Source organism: Hyperolius riggenbachi, chromosome 12 (genome assembly GCF_040937935.1).
Source record: "Hyperolius riggenbachi isolate aHypRig1 chromosome 12, aHypRig1.pri, whole genome shotgun sequence".
Taxonomy (NCBI): Eukaryota; Metazoa; Chordata; class Amphibia; order Anura; family Hyperoliidae; genus Hyperolius; species Hyperolius riggenbachi.
This window is the reverse complement of record NC_090657.1, coordinates 180,325,631-180,341,469: the sequence shown is the minus strand read 5'-3', so window position 1 is coordinate 180,341,469 and position 15,839 is coordinate 180,325,631. Positions and strand designations below refer to the sequence as shown.

The 15,839-nt window shown below is 44.1% G+C and overlaps 1 protein-coding gene across 1 annotated transcript in view; it reads left to right on the top strand.

The window, feature by feature from the left end:
* Window positions 1-1,999: 1,999 nt before the first annotated feature.
* PMEPA1 (prostate transmembrane protein, androgen induced 1) overlaps window positions 2,000-15,839 on the top strand; it is a 95,945-nt gene continuing 82,105 nt past the window's right edge. Inside the window, exon 1 of the mRNA XM_068263868.1 lies at window positions 2,000-2,450. Coding sequence (XP_068119969.1) covers window positions 2,348-2,450 — 103 coding nt within the window. The 5' untranslated portion in view covers window positions 2,000-2,347. The remainder of the gene's footprint in view (window positions 2,451-15,839) is intronic.

Here is a 15,839-nt window from a genome sequence, read left to right as displayed (position 1 = left end):
GACATCTGACAGCAACATGGTACGTTTTAATACAACGATGGTCTGCCAATCGGATCACTAGTGGAAGCTCAAAACTGAGGATCTGGAAGTACGTAGCCAGCCATGCACAAGGGTTTTGCATGGGCTGGTTGTTTGCCTTCGCCCCATACGTGAGCTTTCTAACGACTTATACCAATTATCTTTCGAATGGATACACCAGGTCAGATTGGTCTACATGAGCGAAAATGGGTGCCTTTTCACGTCATCATAGGTCTTCCCCCCCTCCCTCCCCCCCCCCCCCCCAAATCTGTACAGCACGTTGTTCTTCGTTCGTTATGGAAGACTACTATCTAGAGTGTCTACGAAACCTTAGGGTCCGCGCTAGATTGAAGTCGATGCACGCAAACAAGCGATGCCTCCCCAGATTATATTACCAAGCAACAAGAAACGATAAGTAGTTTAAATGAAGTTGTTCATACACACACACACACACTCACCAATATCCCAAATGACTATCATTCAAATAGGACGCGTGCAAACATGAGCGGTATTTCACACCACTTGCACGTATGCCCTGGAACAGTGTTGACATTGCACACACTGGCCGTCTGCACCATATCTGCCGCATAGTCCTCAGAATTGGTCTGCCAGTTGGATCGACTAGAATACGGGATATCGGTCCCTTGTTGTTTACCATCATTTGGCTACTTTTTTAATACAGATTCTCATCTGAATTGGTGATATATTGGTGTCATTTGGTTTAAACGATTTTCATCCAACTTGTGCTTAAAGTGAACCCGAACCGAGTAAAATTATTTAAAATGAACACATGATGTACCTGCAAATGAATATTACACTTACCTCACCATTTCCTCTTAGACGCTCACCATGTTCTTCTTATAATGATTCCTTCCAGTTCAGACAAGACTTTTGTCAGAACTGAAATATATCAGTTGTCAGTTATATATCAGTTGCTGTCAGTTAAAACTGAGAGGACAACTGATGAGCAAGGTAATGTCCATGTTTCCCTATGGGTCACGTGGGCAATATTACAGTTTAACAGAGTGCTGACCACAGAGCTGTTATGGGGTAATAGCCATTTTAAAAATAAAGCATGGAGAATTCCATTGATCACAGTGGACAAGCAGGACCCAGGAGAGGAGAAAGAGATTGAGGAGCAGACTACATGGGAGGTAAGTATGACATGTGTATGTTTATTTTGACTTTTAATTTTCAGTTCAGGTTTAGTACTATACAAAAAGTTAATAAACAACATCTACCTGGAAGTGATAGAATACACTCCCACACAGAAGTTATCTGAACTCCATTGAGATCGTTCAATGCGGATTTTTGAACGCCAAAATAGAATTGAGGCTCCCTGCACACTACACATCCGATTTGCGATTTTACCTGGATGCTATCGAAAGAAAAACACGGCATGCAGTACCTATTAAAAATTGGAAATCAAATTGCATGTGAAAATCGATTAAAAATCGCGAATCGTAATCGCATGTAGTGTGCAAGAGGCCTAAGATATGCTTTGCTAGATGCAGTGGGGGAGGGAACCTGAGGTGGATCTATCTGGGAAGCTATCCAGACACTTTAAATAAAACCAGCACGTCTTTCATGTCAGACAAAAGAATTACTTTTTTTTGCAAGACAAGCTTTGCAAAGTGTTTATAGCAAAAAATATATAAATTATTAAAACATATTGTATGTTTTTCATCCTTTAAAATAAAAAACAGCACTTCTTTTCTGTCTGAAAAAAATGAAAGAAGAGAGTATAAAAAAAATTCTGTTCTTTCCAGACAAGCCCTCACTTCCTAATCTCCCTCTGTTGGCTAGTCTGAGAGTCTCTTTCACTTCAACTGACTACTGTTCCTTTAAGAGCAGCGCCCGCCCCCGTCGCCTCTTCCCACTGGCTGCCCTGCCCTTCCATCAAAGCTCCCCTTCGGCCCCGCCCCCGTGCGGTGGAAGGGCAGTCCCAGTCTGGCGCTGACGTCACGGCCCGTCTGGCTGCCTGGGGTTGGATCCAGCTGTATAGAGGCAATCTCCTTGGACTTGAGGAGGGGGAAGGAAGACGGGAGTGCTGGGGAGTTTGGTGACTGCTTCTCCTTCCAGCAGCCCAGCCTGGTCCTGGGGCAAGCAGGGAGTGAGCCTGGGGCAAGTACAGAGTGAGCCTGGCACTGCCAGCAGCTTAAGAGCTAGGACTGATCAGCAGAACTCCCCCCAACCCCCCCTGTACACTTCCAGCCTGGGACTGAAACAAAGTATCTGTCTGCCTTCCACCAGCAGCCCTGCAGAGCTGTGAGCTGGCTGTGCCATGTGTGCCCCCCAGTGAGCCCCTCACACTGCCTGGAGCCCCTCCATGTACAGCTTGATGGGTCTGAACGGAACCAGCACCACCACCCACTCCAATGTCTCCTGCACATGCAACTGTAAGAGGTCTTTATTCCAAAGTATGGAGATCAGTGAGTACCTTCTTCTTCTAGTAACCTTTCCCTTCTGTGAATGCTGCTGCTGTGGCACTACAAGTTCCAGCAGGCCATGCTGGTGGATGTAGTGCCGCCAGACTGTGCGATCCTGCCTGCCCTGCAGCGGGGGGCAGCCTTGGAAAAGTTTGGGGAAACTTTTTGCTGTACATTGTATAGGGGAGGGAGGGGTCGCTGTGTGGCTGCTCTGCATCCTCTGCTGCAGTGTGTATGTATAGAGACGCTTCACTCCTGGCTTCCATGGCACTTTGTGTTCCAGCAGAGCTGTGTAGATCCACAGCCATCCCTCAGAACGTGCTGTCACCTCTCAGAATGTACAGATCTGTATGAGGACAATGATCTCAAAGCAATGTATACATCTGTACAGAATCAATGTGATCACTAGTTCTGTATAGCCAGTTACCCCAGAAACTATAAAGATTTACAGTAAACCCCCATATAATGTATAGAGGATAACAGTAACCTCTGATAATGTATATGGGGTGACAGTGACCCCTGATAATATATATAGGGTGACCGTGACCCCTGCTAATGTATATAGGGTGACAGTGACCCTTGATAATGTGTATATAGGGTGACAGTGACCCCTGATAATGTGTATATAGGGAGGCAGTGACCCCTGATAATGTACAGAGGGTGACAGTGGCCCCTGATAATGTACAGAGGGTGACAGTGACCCCTGATAATGTACAGAGGGTGACAGTGACCCCTGATAATGTACAGAGGGTGACAGTGACCCCTGATAATGTACAGAGGGTGACAGTGACCCCTGATAATGTACAGAGGGTGACAGTGACCCCTGATAATGTACAGAGGGTGACAGTGGCCCCTGATAATGTACAGAGGGTGACAGTGGCCCCTGATAATGTACAGAGGGTGACAGTGGCCCCTGATAATGTACAGAGGGTGACAGTGGCCCCTGATAATGTACAGAGGGTGACAGTGGCCCCTGATAATGTACAGAGGGTGACAGTGGCCCCTGATAATGTACAGAGGGTGACAGTGGCCCCTGACAATGTATAGTCAGTCACTGTGATCCCTAAGACTGTGTAGTCACAGTGATCCACATTAATGTATAGATCTGTAAAGAATCACATTAACCCTCAAAAATGTATAGATTTATAAAATCACATGTATCCCCAATAATGTATAGAACTATAGAATCACAATGATCCCTAATAATCTATAGATCTGTATAGAGTCGCAGCTGTTGCTAATAATGTAAAGATCCACTGATATCCTTAAATAATTAAATTAATATTTGATTATTTTCCTATAAAGTCCTAACATGTTACGCAGGGTACTTATCTATAGATCCCCTGTTATCCTTGAAATTATGCGGTTCACTATGGACTCACTGTGATCAGGTATAATCTGTAGAAACCCAATGTGAGCCTTGATTCCGCATAGATCCTCTACAGTTCTTAATAGTTCACAAATTGAGATCTGTTGTGATATTTAATAGACATCTGTAGATCCGTTGTGATCCTTCTTATATTTTGATTTCTGTGGATCCACTGTGATCCTTAATAATGTATGGATCTCTGTAGATCTATGGAGATCCTTAATAATCTATAGATTCACTGTTATGCTATCCATAATAATACACAGATCTCTGTAGATCCACTGTCAATCCTTTATAATTTATCAGATCCATTGTGGTTCTTATTCATATGTAGATTGTACAGGTCTGTATAGATCCACTGTGTTCCTTGCTTAATGTATGGATCTGTAGAGATCCACTGTGTTCCTTGCTTAATGTATACATCTGTAGAGATCCACTGTGATCCTTGCTTAATGTATGGATCTGTAGAGATCCACTGTGATCCTTGCTTAATGTATGGATCTGTAGAGATCCACTGTGATCCTTGCTAATGTACGGAGCTGTATAGACCCACTGTGGTCCTTGCTTACTGTATGGATTTGTATATAGACCGTCTGTGTGCATTGTTTAATGTACGGATCTGTATAAATCCACTGTGTTGTTTGCTAATGTACAGATCTCTATAGATCCACTTTGCTCCCTGCTAATGTATGGATCTGTGTAGACCCACTGTGTCCCAATGTACGGATCTGTATAGACTAGCAGACTTCCTTGTAAATTTTCTGATCTAGTTCTGTTTACTCTGCTGTTCTGTTTAAAGGGATTCAGACAGTCAAAGAGGCTTCTGTTGTGACAGAGAGGGGCACAATTTTGCCAAGGGTGGGGCCAGCTTCCCCTTTCCTGTCACTTAAATTATCCTTGCTTCAGTGAGGAAGTTACTTTTCCCAGGCCAAATTTTGTCTTCTGAACAGTAAAATAAGCATAAAAAAACAACATCTAGAAGTACCACAAATGTTAGAAAATGAAGTTTACTGATAGAGGGATGTGTTTAGATCAGGCTGGTAGTTTGGATAGTTCTTTTTAATCCTCTTTTTGGGAGGGTAGTGGAGAAGACTTAAAGAGTTGCCCAAGTTTTTTTCCTTTCTTCCCCTCTTTGTCTGATACTGCTAAAGCCACATAGACTTCCTGTCTGGGTTTGGGAGGTTTTCCTGCAAACTCTAAACTTTCTCCCATAACCCCCCACCCCTCTTCCCAAGACTTCTAGAACTCTTTTTGTCATCAACATTTTCTTTCTTTCTCCCCTCCTCTTTCCAGAGAAGGTTTCAGAGCAGAGCAGGAAAGTGAGAATGACCTCAGCTGTGTCTGCACTAGTGACGCAATGTCTATAAAGTTATTTCTTTTCCCTTTTATTTGCGTCGAACGTGTTGCATAATGACCAGGGATTGTCCCTCTCTCTGGAGAATGTGGAATGTCTTTACTGCACTTCACATCCCCCCCCCCCCCCCCCCCCCCCTTTCCACCTTTTTTTTATTTAGTTTTTTTTTTTTTTTTTCTCTTATAGGAAACCTTCAAATAAAAATCTTGCTCAATGCTTTTGCTTTTTACAAGGTCTCCTAGGAACTTTAGAGTTTACAGTTCCCTTGCGTAAGTTTTAAGAGTTAAGGAGAGAGAGAGAAAGAGGAAGGAGAGGTGCTGTTTTGTCTGCAGCTGCAGTCAAGGCTTTTTAATGTCACCGCAAGTGAGGTGGCAGAGCAGCGACTGCACCAAATTTTTTTGGGAGGTGGAGTGACAGCCCCCCGCGACGGCGACCAGACAGCGAGCTTGGCTGGCTCTGCTGTCCAGATACCAATCAGGAGAGGTCCTCATCTTGGCAGCCGAACAATGTGTTTAAAAAGCGCCCCCCCCTCCTCATCGCCAACCACAAGAGACGATGGATAAAAAGCCTAGACCCACAGGGCTGTTTATTGATCGCCATTATTTTCACCGCAAATTCCTTCCTCAAAAGACTTTTATTGTTTTTATATCTAAACACGTAATTCCCCTCCCGGTTTGTCTTTCGTCCCGGTCTTCTTTCTCTCCTTTTCAAACTAGATGAAGCATCGGCGGCGACATGGCGTTGATTGTAGACACACCAGATAGCTGAAAAAAATAATCAGATTTGTTATAATGATGATGTTAAAAACTTGCACCTTGTCCAGAGCAGAAACAAGTTTTTGATGTTAATTGCGATGAGATTTTTATTCTTGATCAATTTTTTTTTTGTTTTTATGTAGCATTAAATCGTCGAAGGCTCAACAGCTCTAAGTCCCCGATTTATTAATCCCAGCTATTCTCGCACTCAATTTAGAGAAGGGGGGCAAGAACTGATCACAGACGACTTGGAATTTCTGTCTGCTTTCTTGTCCTCTCTGTGAACAGAACAATACACTTGACATTCCCTTCGAAAGAAAATGTATTCCGATTTTTATCAACCGAGTTAATTACCGGAGGCAAAGGGTTAATAAAATTCAGCATCGTTGCCTTACATGACCTGTGTTGCTCTGCAGCCGGTGCTTGTGGGTTGTACTAGACTGAAATGCCATCGTGATTATTTATCTATCCTATTAAAAAAAAAAAAAAAAAAAATACAAATATTTGGTGTAGTCTATGTACTTCATAGTCTCAGAGATTATAATTCTATATGAGTTTAGTTTTATCAGATAAGCTCACTTTTTATAGACTCCTGAAGTTTTGTTTTTGTAGACGTTATTGAGATTCCAAAGCTATTTAGCAAAACCTGAGACAGCGCTTACATCAGGTCTGTCTGATGGCTACAGTGCGACTGTTGACTCAGGGATGACTCGTCCGATTGAGGCTACAGTCCGTGGACGTAAATATGACTCAGGAGTTTTAATTACCGGAGGAAGATAGGCGACATCTGCTGGGTCACCTTCGACTGTGTAAGAACTACAGCTCCCAGCAGATCCCGTTAACTGAAGCAGGTGTTTGCTGGGACTTTCAAGTACCTTATAGACTGGCCAAGGGTGTTAAACCCTTTAAAGGGGAATCCCACCCAGAACATAAACTTCCTATGTCTGGCAGATGCTGGAAAGTGAAGTTACTTACAAGTTTCTTAATCCTGTGCCAAGGTCTTTGTGTATTAATTTGCCAGGTCTGCAGACCTGCTGAGTCATTGATGAAGGTGTCTTGATCTTCGTATTAGGTTTGTAATGCATTTGGGACTACAAAAAAAGGAGGGGGGTTGGGGGATATGGAACACTTTGTACCATGATAACCGATGTTCTAAACTCTACAACCTAAGCATTGTATGACTCAGTCCATTGTACTTTCATCAATATCTGATCTATCAATTTTTGGTGGTGTCACCCTTTAAAATCTTAAATATATCCTTTATTTTTAATATAACTTTTTTTGTTGTTGAAGACCTCAGATTATTTTAATAATATCTTTTCTTTCACCATTTGTATGTACTCTTCATTGGCTATCCTGATCTGTAATTGGCCGTGTATCGATGAGATTATTGAGGTCACCTTTGAATGATCTGTTACATCCAATCAAATTTAAGGAAAGTAAACGCTCGTTAACTCCTATCTTTCAAGGTGCATTGATCCCCCATTACTTTACGCTCCCCTGAATGTATCTTCTAACTTAAATCTGTTTTTATGTTTGACTTTTATCCTCCTTTTTTAGGTTGGGGAAACCAACCAATTATTTATTGGTAGTGAAATTTAACTTTGAAGATTGTAAAGAGATCTGATGTCATTGGACGTCTTCTCTATAAACACTAACGTTTTTAATGTCTGTGGTTGATCAGTAGTTGCCGGTGGAAGGGGTTAAGTGTTCTAGAATTCCTTTTGGCTCGATGCTCGGTAACCCATAGCAAATAATTGGCAGTCAGACTTCCTCGTTTTTTTGTTGTTGTTTTTTTTATTCGTGCCTTTGCACCGTCTTGTTGAAGAACTGCGATAGGATTTTTTTTTTTGTTTTGTTTTAGTTCTGTCTGAGCTCTTTTGTCTGTGTTTGGTCAAGGTCAAGAGGCCATAGAATTATCAGATGTGAAGTTTGTACCTTGTTAGAATATGATTTCCGCATATGGACAGAGCTCTGTGCGCAGGATGCGCCTGTCATAAAAACCGCATCGGCAAGGTGAGGACGTATTTAACGTATCTCGGGGCCACTTGAAATTGAGGACACTTTTTAAGAACTTATTTTTAGTGTCACGTTACCCCTCAGGCGGACACATCTTCTTTTCCTGAGAAATACATCGTCGAGGTGAAAAAATGCAGCTTTTCTGAATCTGTAAACCGGATATTCCAGACTTTTGGCAATAATCATTTTAGTTCCCCCTTCCCACCTGTGGCGAATGATTAACCCATGAGTTTTATGTCTGACGATGTGCTGCTTGTTGAGGTGGGACTGTGTTGATGCATTTGGGGGTTGTTGGGGTAGAAGATGGGCTTATTTATCTATGACAAAACTGTGCCCTTAGGTTATAGGATGAAAATGTTGTGGGGTAGTGTGCGTCTTCGTGGTTGGTAGCCTGTATCACGATATGGCGCTGTAAGCCCAATGCACCAGGGTAGTTATATCTGAGACTATGGCAATGAGAGAGTCTAGGTGCTATCATGCCTGTGAAGAGCATAGCACTGTGCGAGAATATGGAAGTGACAGAGCTTGGCACTATTATGTAATTATATAACACGGACATCTTCTGCAGCACTTTACGGAGTTCATAGTCATGCCACTGACTGTTCTCATAGGAGCTCACAATGTAATCCTACCATAGTCCTAGTCTAATGTCCTACCATATTATTAATATTATGTATTTTTATAGCACTGACATCTTCTGCAGCACTTTACAGAGTTCATAGTCATGTCACTGACTGTCCTCAGAGGAGCGCACAATCTAATCCTACCATTGTCATAGTCTGATGTCCTACCATATTATGTATTTATATGGCACTGACATCTTTTGCAGCACTTTACAGAGTACATAATCATGTCACTGACTGTCTCAGGAACTTGCAGTCTAATCGCTTCCATAGTCATGGTCTGATCATCCATGCCATATAAGACTTTTATTTTTTTTTAGGAGGAACCAATTTACATAAGTGTGTTTTGAGGGGTCACGGAGGAAACTGGAGTGGTCAAAGGAAACCCATGTGATCCTAGTGAGAACCTACAAACTCTATGCAGACGTTGACCAGATTGTGGTTTAAACCTAGGACTCTGAGAAGTGGCAGAACATGGAGCTATGTCAGGATGTAGCACTAAGATTATGGAAAAGTGGGAGTGTGGCAATATGTAAGAATGTGGACATGTCTGTGTGCTGTGCAGTGTAGTGCGTGACACTGTGAGAGTATGGACATGTGTATGCTATGCTATGTAAGGTAATGGCAATGTCGGAGTATGGCGCCCACTGACAGCATGGCAGTGTCAGAGCGTGGCACCTGCAAAAGTACAATGTATTAGAAAATCTCAGAAACAAAGTGTGGCACTGTGTAAGAGCATGACAATGTCAGAAGAACGTGGCGCTGTGTGTATGGCAGTGTCATACAGTGACAGCGTGGCACCGTGTGAGGGTATGGCAGCGTGGCACCGTGTGAGAGTATGGCAGCGTGGCACCATGTGAGGGTATGGCAGCGTGGCGCAATGTGAGGGTATGGCAGCGTGGCACTGTGTGAGGGTATGGCAGCGTGGCACTGTGTGAGGGTATGGCAGCGCGGCACTGTGTGAGGGTATGGCACCGCGGCACTGTGTGAGGGTATGGCACCGCGGCACTGTGTGAGGGTATGGCACCGCGGCACTGTGTGAGGGTATGGCACCGCGGCACTGTGTGAGGGTATGGCACCGCGGCACTGTGTGAGGGTATGGCACCGCGGCACTGTGTGAGGGTATGGCAGCATGGCACTGTGTGAGGGTATGGCATGCAGCATGGCACCGTGTGAGGGTATGGCAGCGTGGCACCGTGTGAGGGTATGGCATGCAGCGTGGCACTGTGTGAGGGTATGGCATGCAGCGTGGCACTGTGTGAGGGTATGGCACCGCGGCACTGTGTGAGGGTATGGCACCGCGGCACTGTGTGAGGGTATGGCAGCGTGGCACTGTGTGAGGGTATGGCTGCGTGGCACTATGTGAGGGTATGGCATGCAGCGTGGCACTGTGTGAGGGTATGGCACCGTGGCACTGTGTGAGGGTATGGCAGCGTGGCACTGTGTGAGGGTATGGCAGCGTGGCACTGTGTGAGGGTATGGCAGCGTGGCACTGTGTGAGGGTATGGCAGTATGGCACTGTGTGAGGGTATGGCAGAGTGGCACCGTGTGAGAACATGTTAGCATGGCTCTGTGTGAAAGTATGTCAGTAAGAGTGTGGCTCTCTGTGGCACTGTGAGAGAATATACAATGTCAAAACGTGGCACTCTACAGGAGTATGGTACTGATATGGAACCTCTCAGTGCCATACAGTGGCATTGACATAACACCCCGCTGATGGCCTACGGGACGCAGTAACACACTCTGTCAGCTCCCATAAGTCATGAGAAGAGCAGATGATTTGTGTTTAGTTGCTGTACGGTCCAGCATGCCACATATTCCTTATTCACTCCTCACAAAGGCCAAACATTCCATGAGGGATCACTCGTGTGCCTGCGAGAAACGCAGGAATTCCACCACCAGGGCTTGCAAGCAATTGAACGCATGTGTTTTTTTTTGGGGGGGGGGGGTACAGTAACCAGAGAATTTCAAAAAGTACTATGATCTGGTCTTTTTTTTTTTTTTATGCTATGCAGAACGATGGCTCCTTAAAATCAACGGCCCCATAGGAAGGTAATACTTGCGTTTTCGCATTGCGGCAAAGCACCTGTGCTTTCAACATGTTTGACCCTTGCCTCAATGTACAGAGTGTGGGAATAACTGGTTGTTGTTGTTATAATGCTGGTCATTATTCCACCCTATTGCCATTCCTACCTTGTTGGGCCTGTTCCTCTCTGCAACGTTGTGGTGGATTTGGGAAGGGGGAAGGGGGGGGGGGGGCTACCTGATAAAGTCGACAATTTACCACAATAGCCAGACACAATAATGGGATTAATCTGCCGCCTGTTGTCATGGGCCTCGGAATATGTGTGCATGTTAAACGCACGCTTTTATTGGCCTGTTATTTTATCGTGTAGCGCATAATTGGTCATGTAGTTTCAGCGCACTGTTTGTGCTATCGTCGGGCGAGCTTCATTTAGTTGTGAAACATTTTACGCTTCGAGGGGAGAAGCCTATAGACCGCTGAAACCAATAGCAACCAGACAATGCCAGTCCACTTCCTGGGGGGTGGGGTCAGTACAGCACATCGGGGGGCTGGCTTTTCTGCGTACCGCTCTTAAAGGATACCACAACTGAAATGTGACATGATGAGATAGACATGTGTATGCACAGTGCCTAGCATACAGATAACTGCTGTGTTCCTTTTTTATCTTTCTCTGCCTGAAAGAGTTAAATATCAGGTATGTAAGTGGCTGACTCAGTCCTGACTCAGACAGGAAGTGACTACAGTGTGACCCTCACTGATAACAAATTCCCCTTTTTTACCTCTTTCTTGCTCTTAGAAGCCATTTTCTGCTAGGAAAGTGTTTTATAGTTGGAATTTCTTATCAGTGAGGGTCACACTGTAGTCACTTCCTGTCTGAGTCAGGACTGAGTCAGCCACTTACATACCTGCTGTTTATCTCTTTCAGGCAGAGAAAGAAAAAAAGGAACACAGCCTAGTTATGTGTGTGCTAGGCACTGTACATACACGTGTCTATCTCATTATGTCACATTTCAGTTGGGGTATCTGTTTTTTACTAGATTCAATAAAAACATAATTTCCAAAGGAAGTCTATTAAAAAAAAAAAGGTTCTTGCGATCACGGTTTTACCAAAATAACAATTGAAACCTGATTGAGATATTTTCTTTTATCAGTTGCGTCAGGGGCGGTTTAAGCTGCCCATTAACGGTACAATTGGTAAACCATAGACCTCCTAATCTGATCATTGCGATTTGATTAGCTGAAATTGGGGAGATGTTCATGTTGCCGATCAACAATAAACAAAAGTATGATTGATCAATTCTGTTTGAAATGATCAGATTGGTAACCTTTTATTTTTTTTAATCCCATTTGTGGAGGTGATTTATGATTGTATTTCTTCCATTTGCTATTATCGGATTGGAAGGTTGGTCGGAACTTTAACAGCGGAATGGCTTTGTACCGTATCGAACAAAGCATAGCTAGCGGGGATGGCGGCATTCCAATCGATATTCAAGTCTAACCCAGTAACGATCAGTGCAAGCTGGTGATCCAAGTATTTGGTCGCTTTCAAGCTGATATCGATCATTTACCTGATCCGCCAATGATCTAATAACGTGTAGTACGTCTATGACCCACTTAAGCACTTTTGTCGATTGTGCTTTAAATTTGCGTTCTTCCGTGCGTTCCGATCATGTCACCATCATCAAAGCCAGCTTGTTTTCTGGTCGGGTTACATTTACGTGTGAGTTCACGGCTCGCAATCCTGCCGCTTTGAACGCAGCAGACACAGACAGGACTGCAGACGTCTGGATTTTTTTTTTCTTCTCCATCGTCTGGGGGGCAAACGAGCAGACATTAGGAAGTCTTGCTGTCTAATAGATCAGGGTACCTGCTGCTGCAGCTGTCAGGGGGGACTAGTGGAGGATAGCAGCGCACAGCTGCTGAAGACCCTCCTCAGGAAAGCAGGCCGTGGGCATATATTTGTAGAAGAGAAGGAATGTTACTGAGATATAGTGGAGCTTGTCCTTGATGCAGTGATTTCTGGATGAAATCCTTGGCTGTATAACTGACGTTACAGCATGCTGAGGTGATTGTGCTATTAAAGTAGGGGAGTTTAAAGGGAACCTAAACCGACTGAAAGGATTTACAATAAACACATTATGTACCTGCAAATGATTATTACATACTTGCCTCCCCATCAGTTCCTCTCAGAAGCTCAACATTTTCTTCTTACGATTCCTTTCAGTTCTGACAAGAGTTTATCAGAACTGCACTATATCAGCTGCTGTCAGTTGTAACTGAAAGAACTGATGTGCAAGGTAATGTCCATGTGTCCCTATGGCTCAAGTGGCCCATATTACAGTTTAACAGTGTGCTGACCAGGAAGCTGCTTTGAGGACAAACCGGAAGCAGGAGAGGAGAAAGAGATTGACGAGTAGACTACACTGGGGGTTAGTATGACGTGTGTATGTTTATTTTGACTTTTCATTTTCAGGTTTGCTTAAGGACTAGACTATAGACAGGCTAAACTCTCTACATACATGGTGCATTTGGCGTTGCCGATCAGATAGCCGTGTGCGATACTTTAACATCACAGTACATAGACTACACTGTCTGATGCAGCTTATATGCAGCACAGCACCATTTTTTTGACAGCGCACTGCTACGTGGGTTTCATGGGAAACCCTATGCCATCCCATTCGTTATAGATGCAATAAGTCTTCTCCGAATGTCTCTATGGTGGCCTGCCGAGCCCATGTAGTGTAGGTGGAGCCCTGCAGTGCATGCATGAAGGGATGGAAACATCCTATCATGCATCACCTCTTCCCCCCCCCCCCCCCATCTACTAACAGGAAACTAGCCAGGCAACAGATGTTTTAAGTCTGTATGGATATGTGCACAGCTGCAAGCAAGCACACCTACATGTTATATTTGTTTTGTTTATTGTTACTTGAAAAGAGAAAAGGAATACTTTATAATTTACTCTTATGAACATTGGTGCTTTGTGAATTCGTCTTGTTTAATTTATCAGTCTAGTTCAGTGATCTGTAAACTTGGCTCTCCAGCTGTTCAGGAACTACAAATCCCACAATGCATTTGCCTTTATGAATCATGACTGTGGCTGTCAGACTCCTGCAATGTATTGTGAAACTTGTAGTTCCTTAACAGCTGGAGAGCCAAGTTTGCAGATCACTGGTCTAGTTTAAAGGGGAACTGAAGAGAGAGGTATATGGAGGCTGTCATGTTTATTTCCTTTTAGACAATACCAGTTGCCTGGCAGCCCTGCTGATCCTGTGCCTCTAATACTATTAGCCATAGCCCCTGAACAAGCATGCAGCAGACCAGGTGTTTCAGTGGTTCAGACTTATAAGTCTGATCTGACAAGACTAGCTGCATGCTTGTTTCTGGTTTTAATCAGATACTACTGCAGAGAAATAGACCAGCAGGGCCGCCAGGTAACTGGTATTGATTAAAAGGAAATAAACATGACAGCCTCCATATACCCCTCTCTTCAGTTCCCCTTTAAGCTTTTCATTATTTTGTTTGTACATAGATTTGGCTTTTAATGTAATGAATGGGGATAGGATAGCACTCACCTTGCAGCACTAGATCCCCAATTCGAATCCTAACCAGGGCACTATTTGCAGGGTTTTTCCTCTGGACACTCCGGTTTCCTCCCACATCCCAAAAACATGCAGATAAGTGAATTGACTCCCCCTCCCCCTAAATATGGCTATGGATTAGATTGTGAGCTCCTGTGAGGACAGTCTGTCACATTACTATGGACTTTGTAAAGTGCTGCAGAAGATATCAGTGCTATGTAAATATATAATAATTATAATATGGTAAGACATTACACTATGACTATGGTAGGATTAGATTGTGAGCTCCTCTGAGGACTGACAGGACTATGTACGCTGTCAGGCTGGCTTCCGCACCCCGCTGTTATTTGTATGCTGCGTTCCTGCAAGCAGATCAGTCCCGGCTGTAGTGTTGTTTTTCCCATTTTGCACAAGCATTCGAGTTCTGGCATGCTCCGATATTTTCGTGTCCTTTGGATGCGGCACGGCGTTGCCTGTTCCACAGTCTAATTTTAACTGGGAGAAGAACAGAATTTGGAACATCACGAGAAGGAGCTTCGGAATAAAAAGAAAAAAAAAATTAGCATTATAATGCGCACATATGCTGTGTTGCTTGTGGCAGCCTGCGGAATTATGTCACCTGGATTTGTCAGATCCTGCTAAGCCGTCTCTTGCCGTGTCCCGGGCAACCCGAGAGAGGACGGGCTCTCTGTGCGTTTGGCTTAAAGAGGACGCCACGCTCAGAGACCCCACAGTGCAGGAAGCTTCCCCCTTGTGTGCTGTCGCTTTAAAGGGGAACACCGCTCATCCTCTCAGCCGTACCATATTATAATTATGTATTTATATAGCACTGACATCTTCAGCAGCACTTTACAGAGTACATAGTCATGTCACTGACTGTCCTCAGAGGAGCTCACATTCTAATCCAGGGGTCAGGAACCTTTCTTGCTGAGAAAGCCATAAGCGCCAGATGTTTTAAAATGTAATTCCATGATAGCCATACAATATGTTTCAAACTGAGACAGCGCTCATGTGTAGCAGAGGGCTCATGTCCCTGTTGCCATGGTGATGTGTATACAGTTGATCCGCCAGGTAGCGGCAGTGTCAGACTTGTCTTCAGCTTCTCTTTGGTTTCAGCAACATCAGCAATTTTCTCAAGAGGCAGAGAGGAGAAATACCTACTAACAGCTTGTACAATTAGCTAGCTGACTTGGAGGTTGATTCACTTTGTAGGATGAGATCCCAGCACTTTGGGCCAATAGGCTGGCTGTCGCTTGACAGGCAGAGTATTGGGACAAAGTGCAGGGATCTCGTCTTACAAAGTCACTGGACCTGACAGGGTCCAGTGTGGGACAATTGGAGCAGCCGTCGTTCGTTTTGGGGTAGTGAGAGTAAGTTAGTAGTGCATGCTACAGCAGTAGCGTGCCTACTTTGAAAACATTACTTGCGCTGCCACACTAAGCTGTGCTACTTGAGCAGTGTAGCTTAGTGAATCAACCCCTACTGATTTGTCTGTCAGCCAGATGTAGCCAGCAAGAGAGCCACATCTGGCTCCCGAGCCATAGGTTCCCTACCCCTGTTTTAATCCCTACCATAGTCATAGTATAATATCCTGCCTTATTATTATTATTATTATTATTATTATTATGTATTTATGTAGCACTGACATCTTCTGCAGCACTTTAC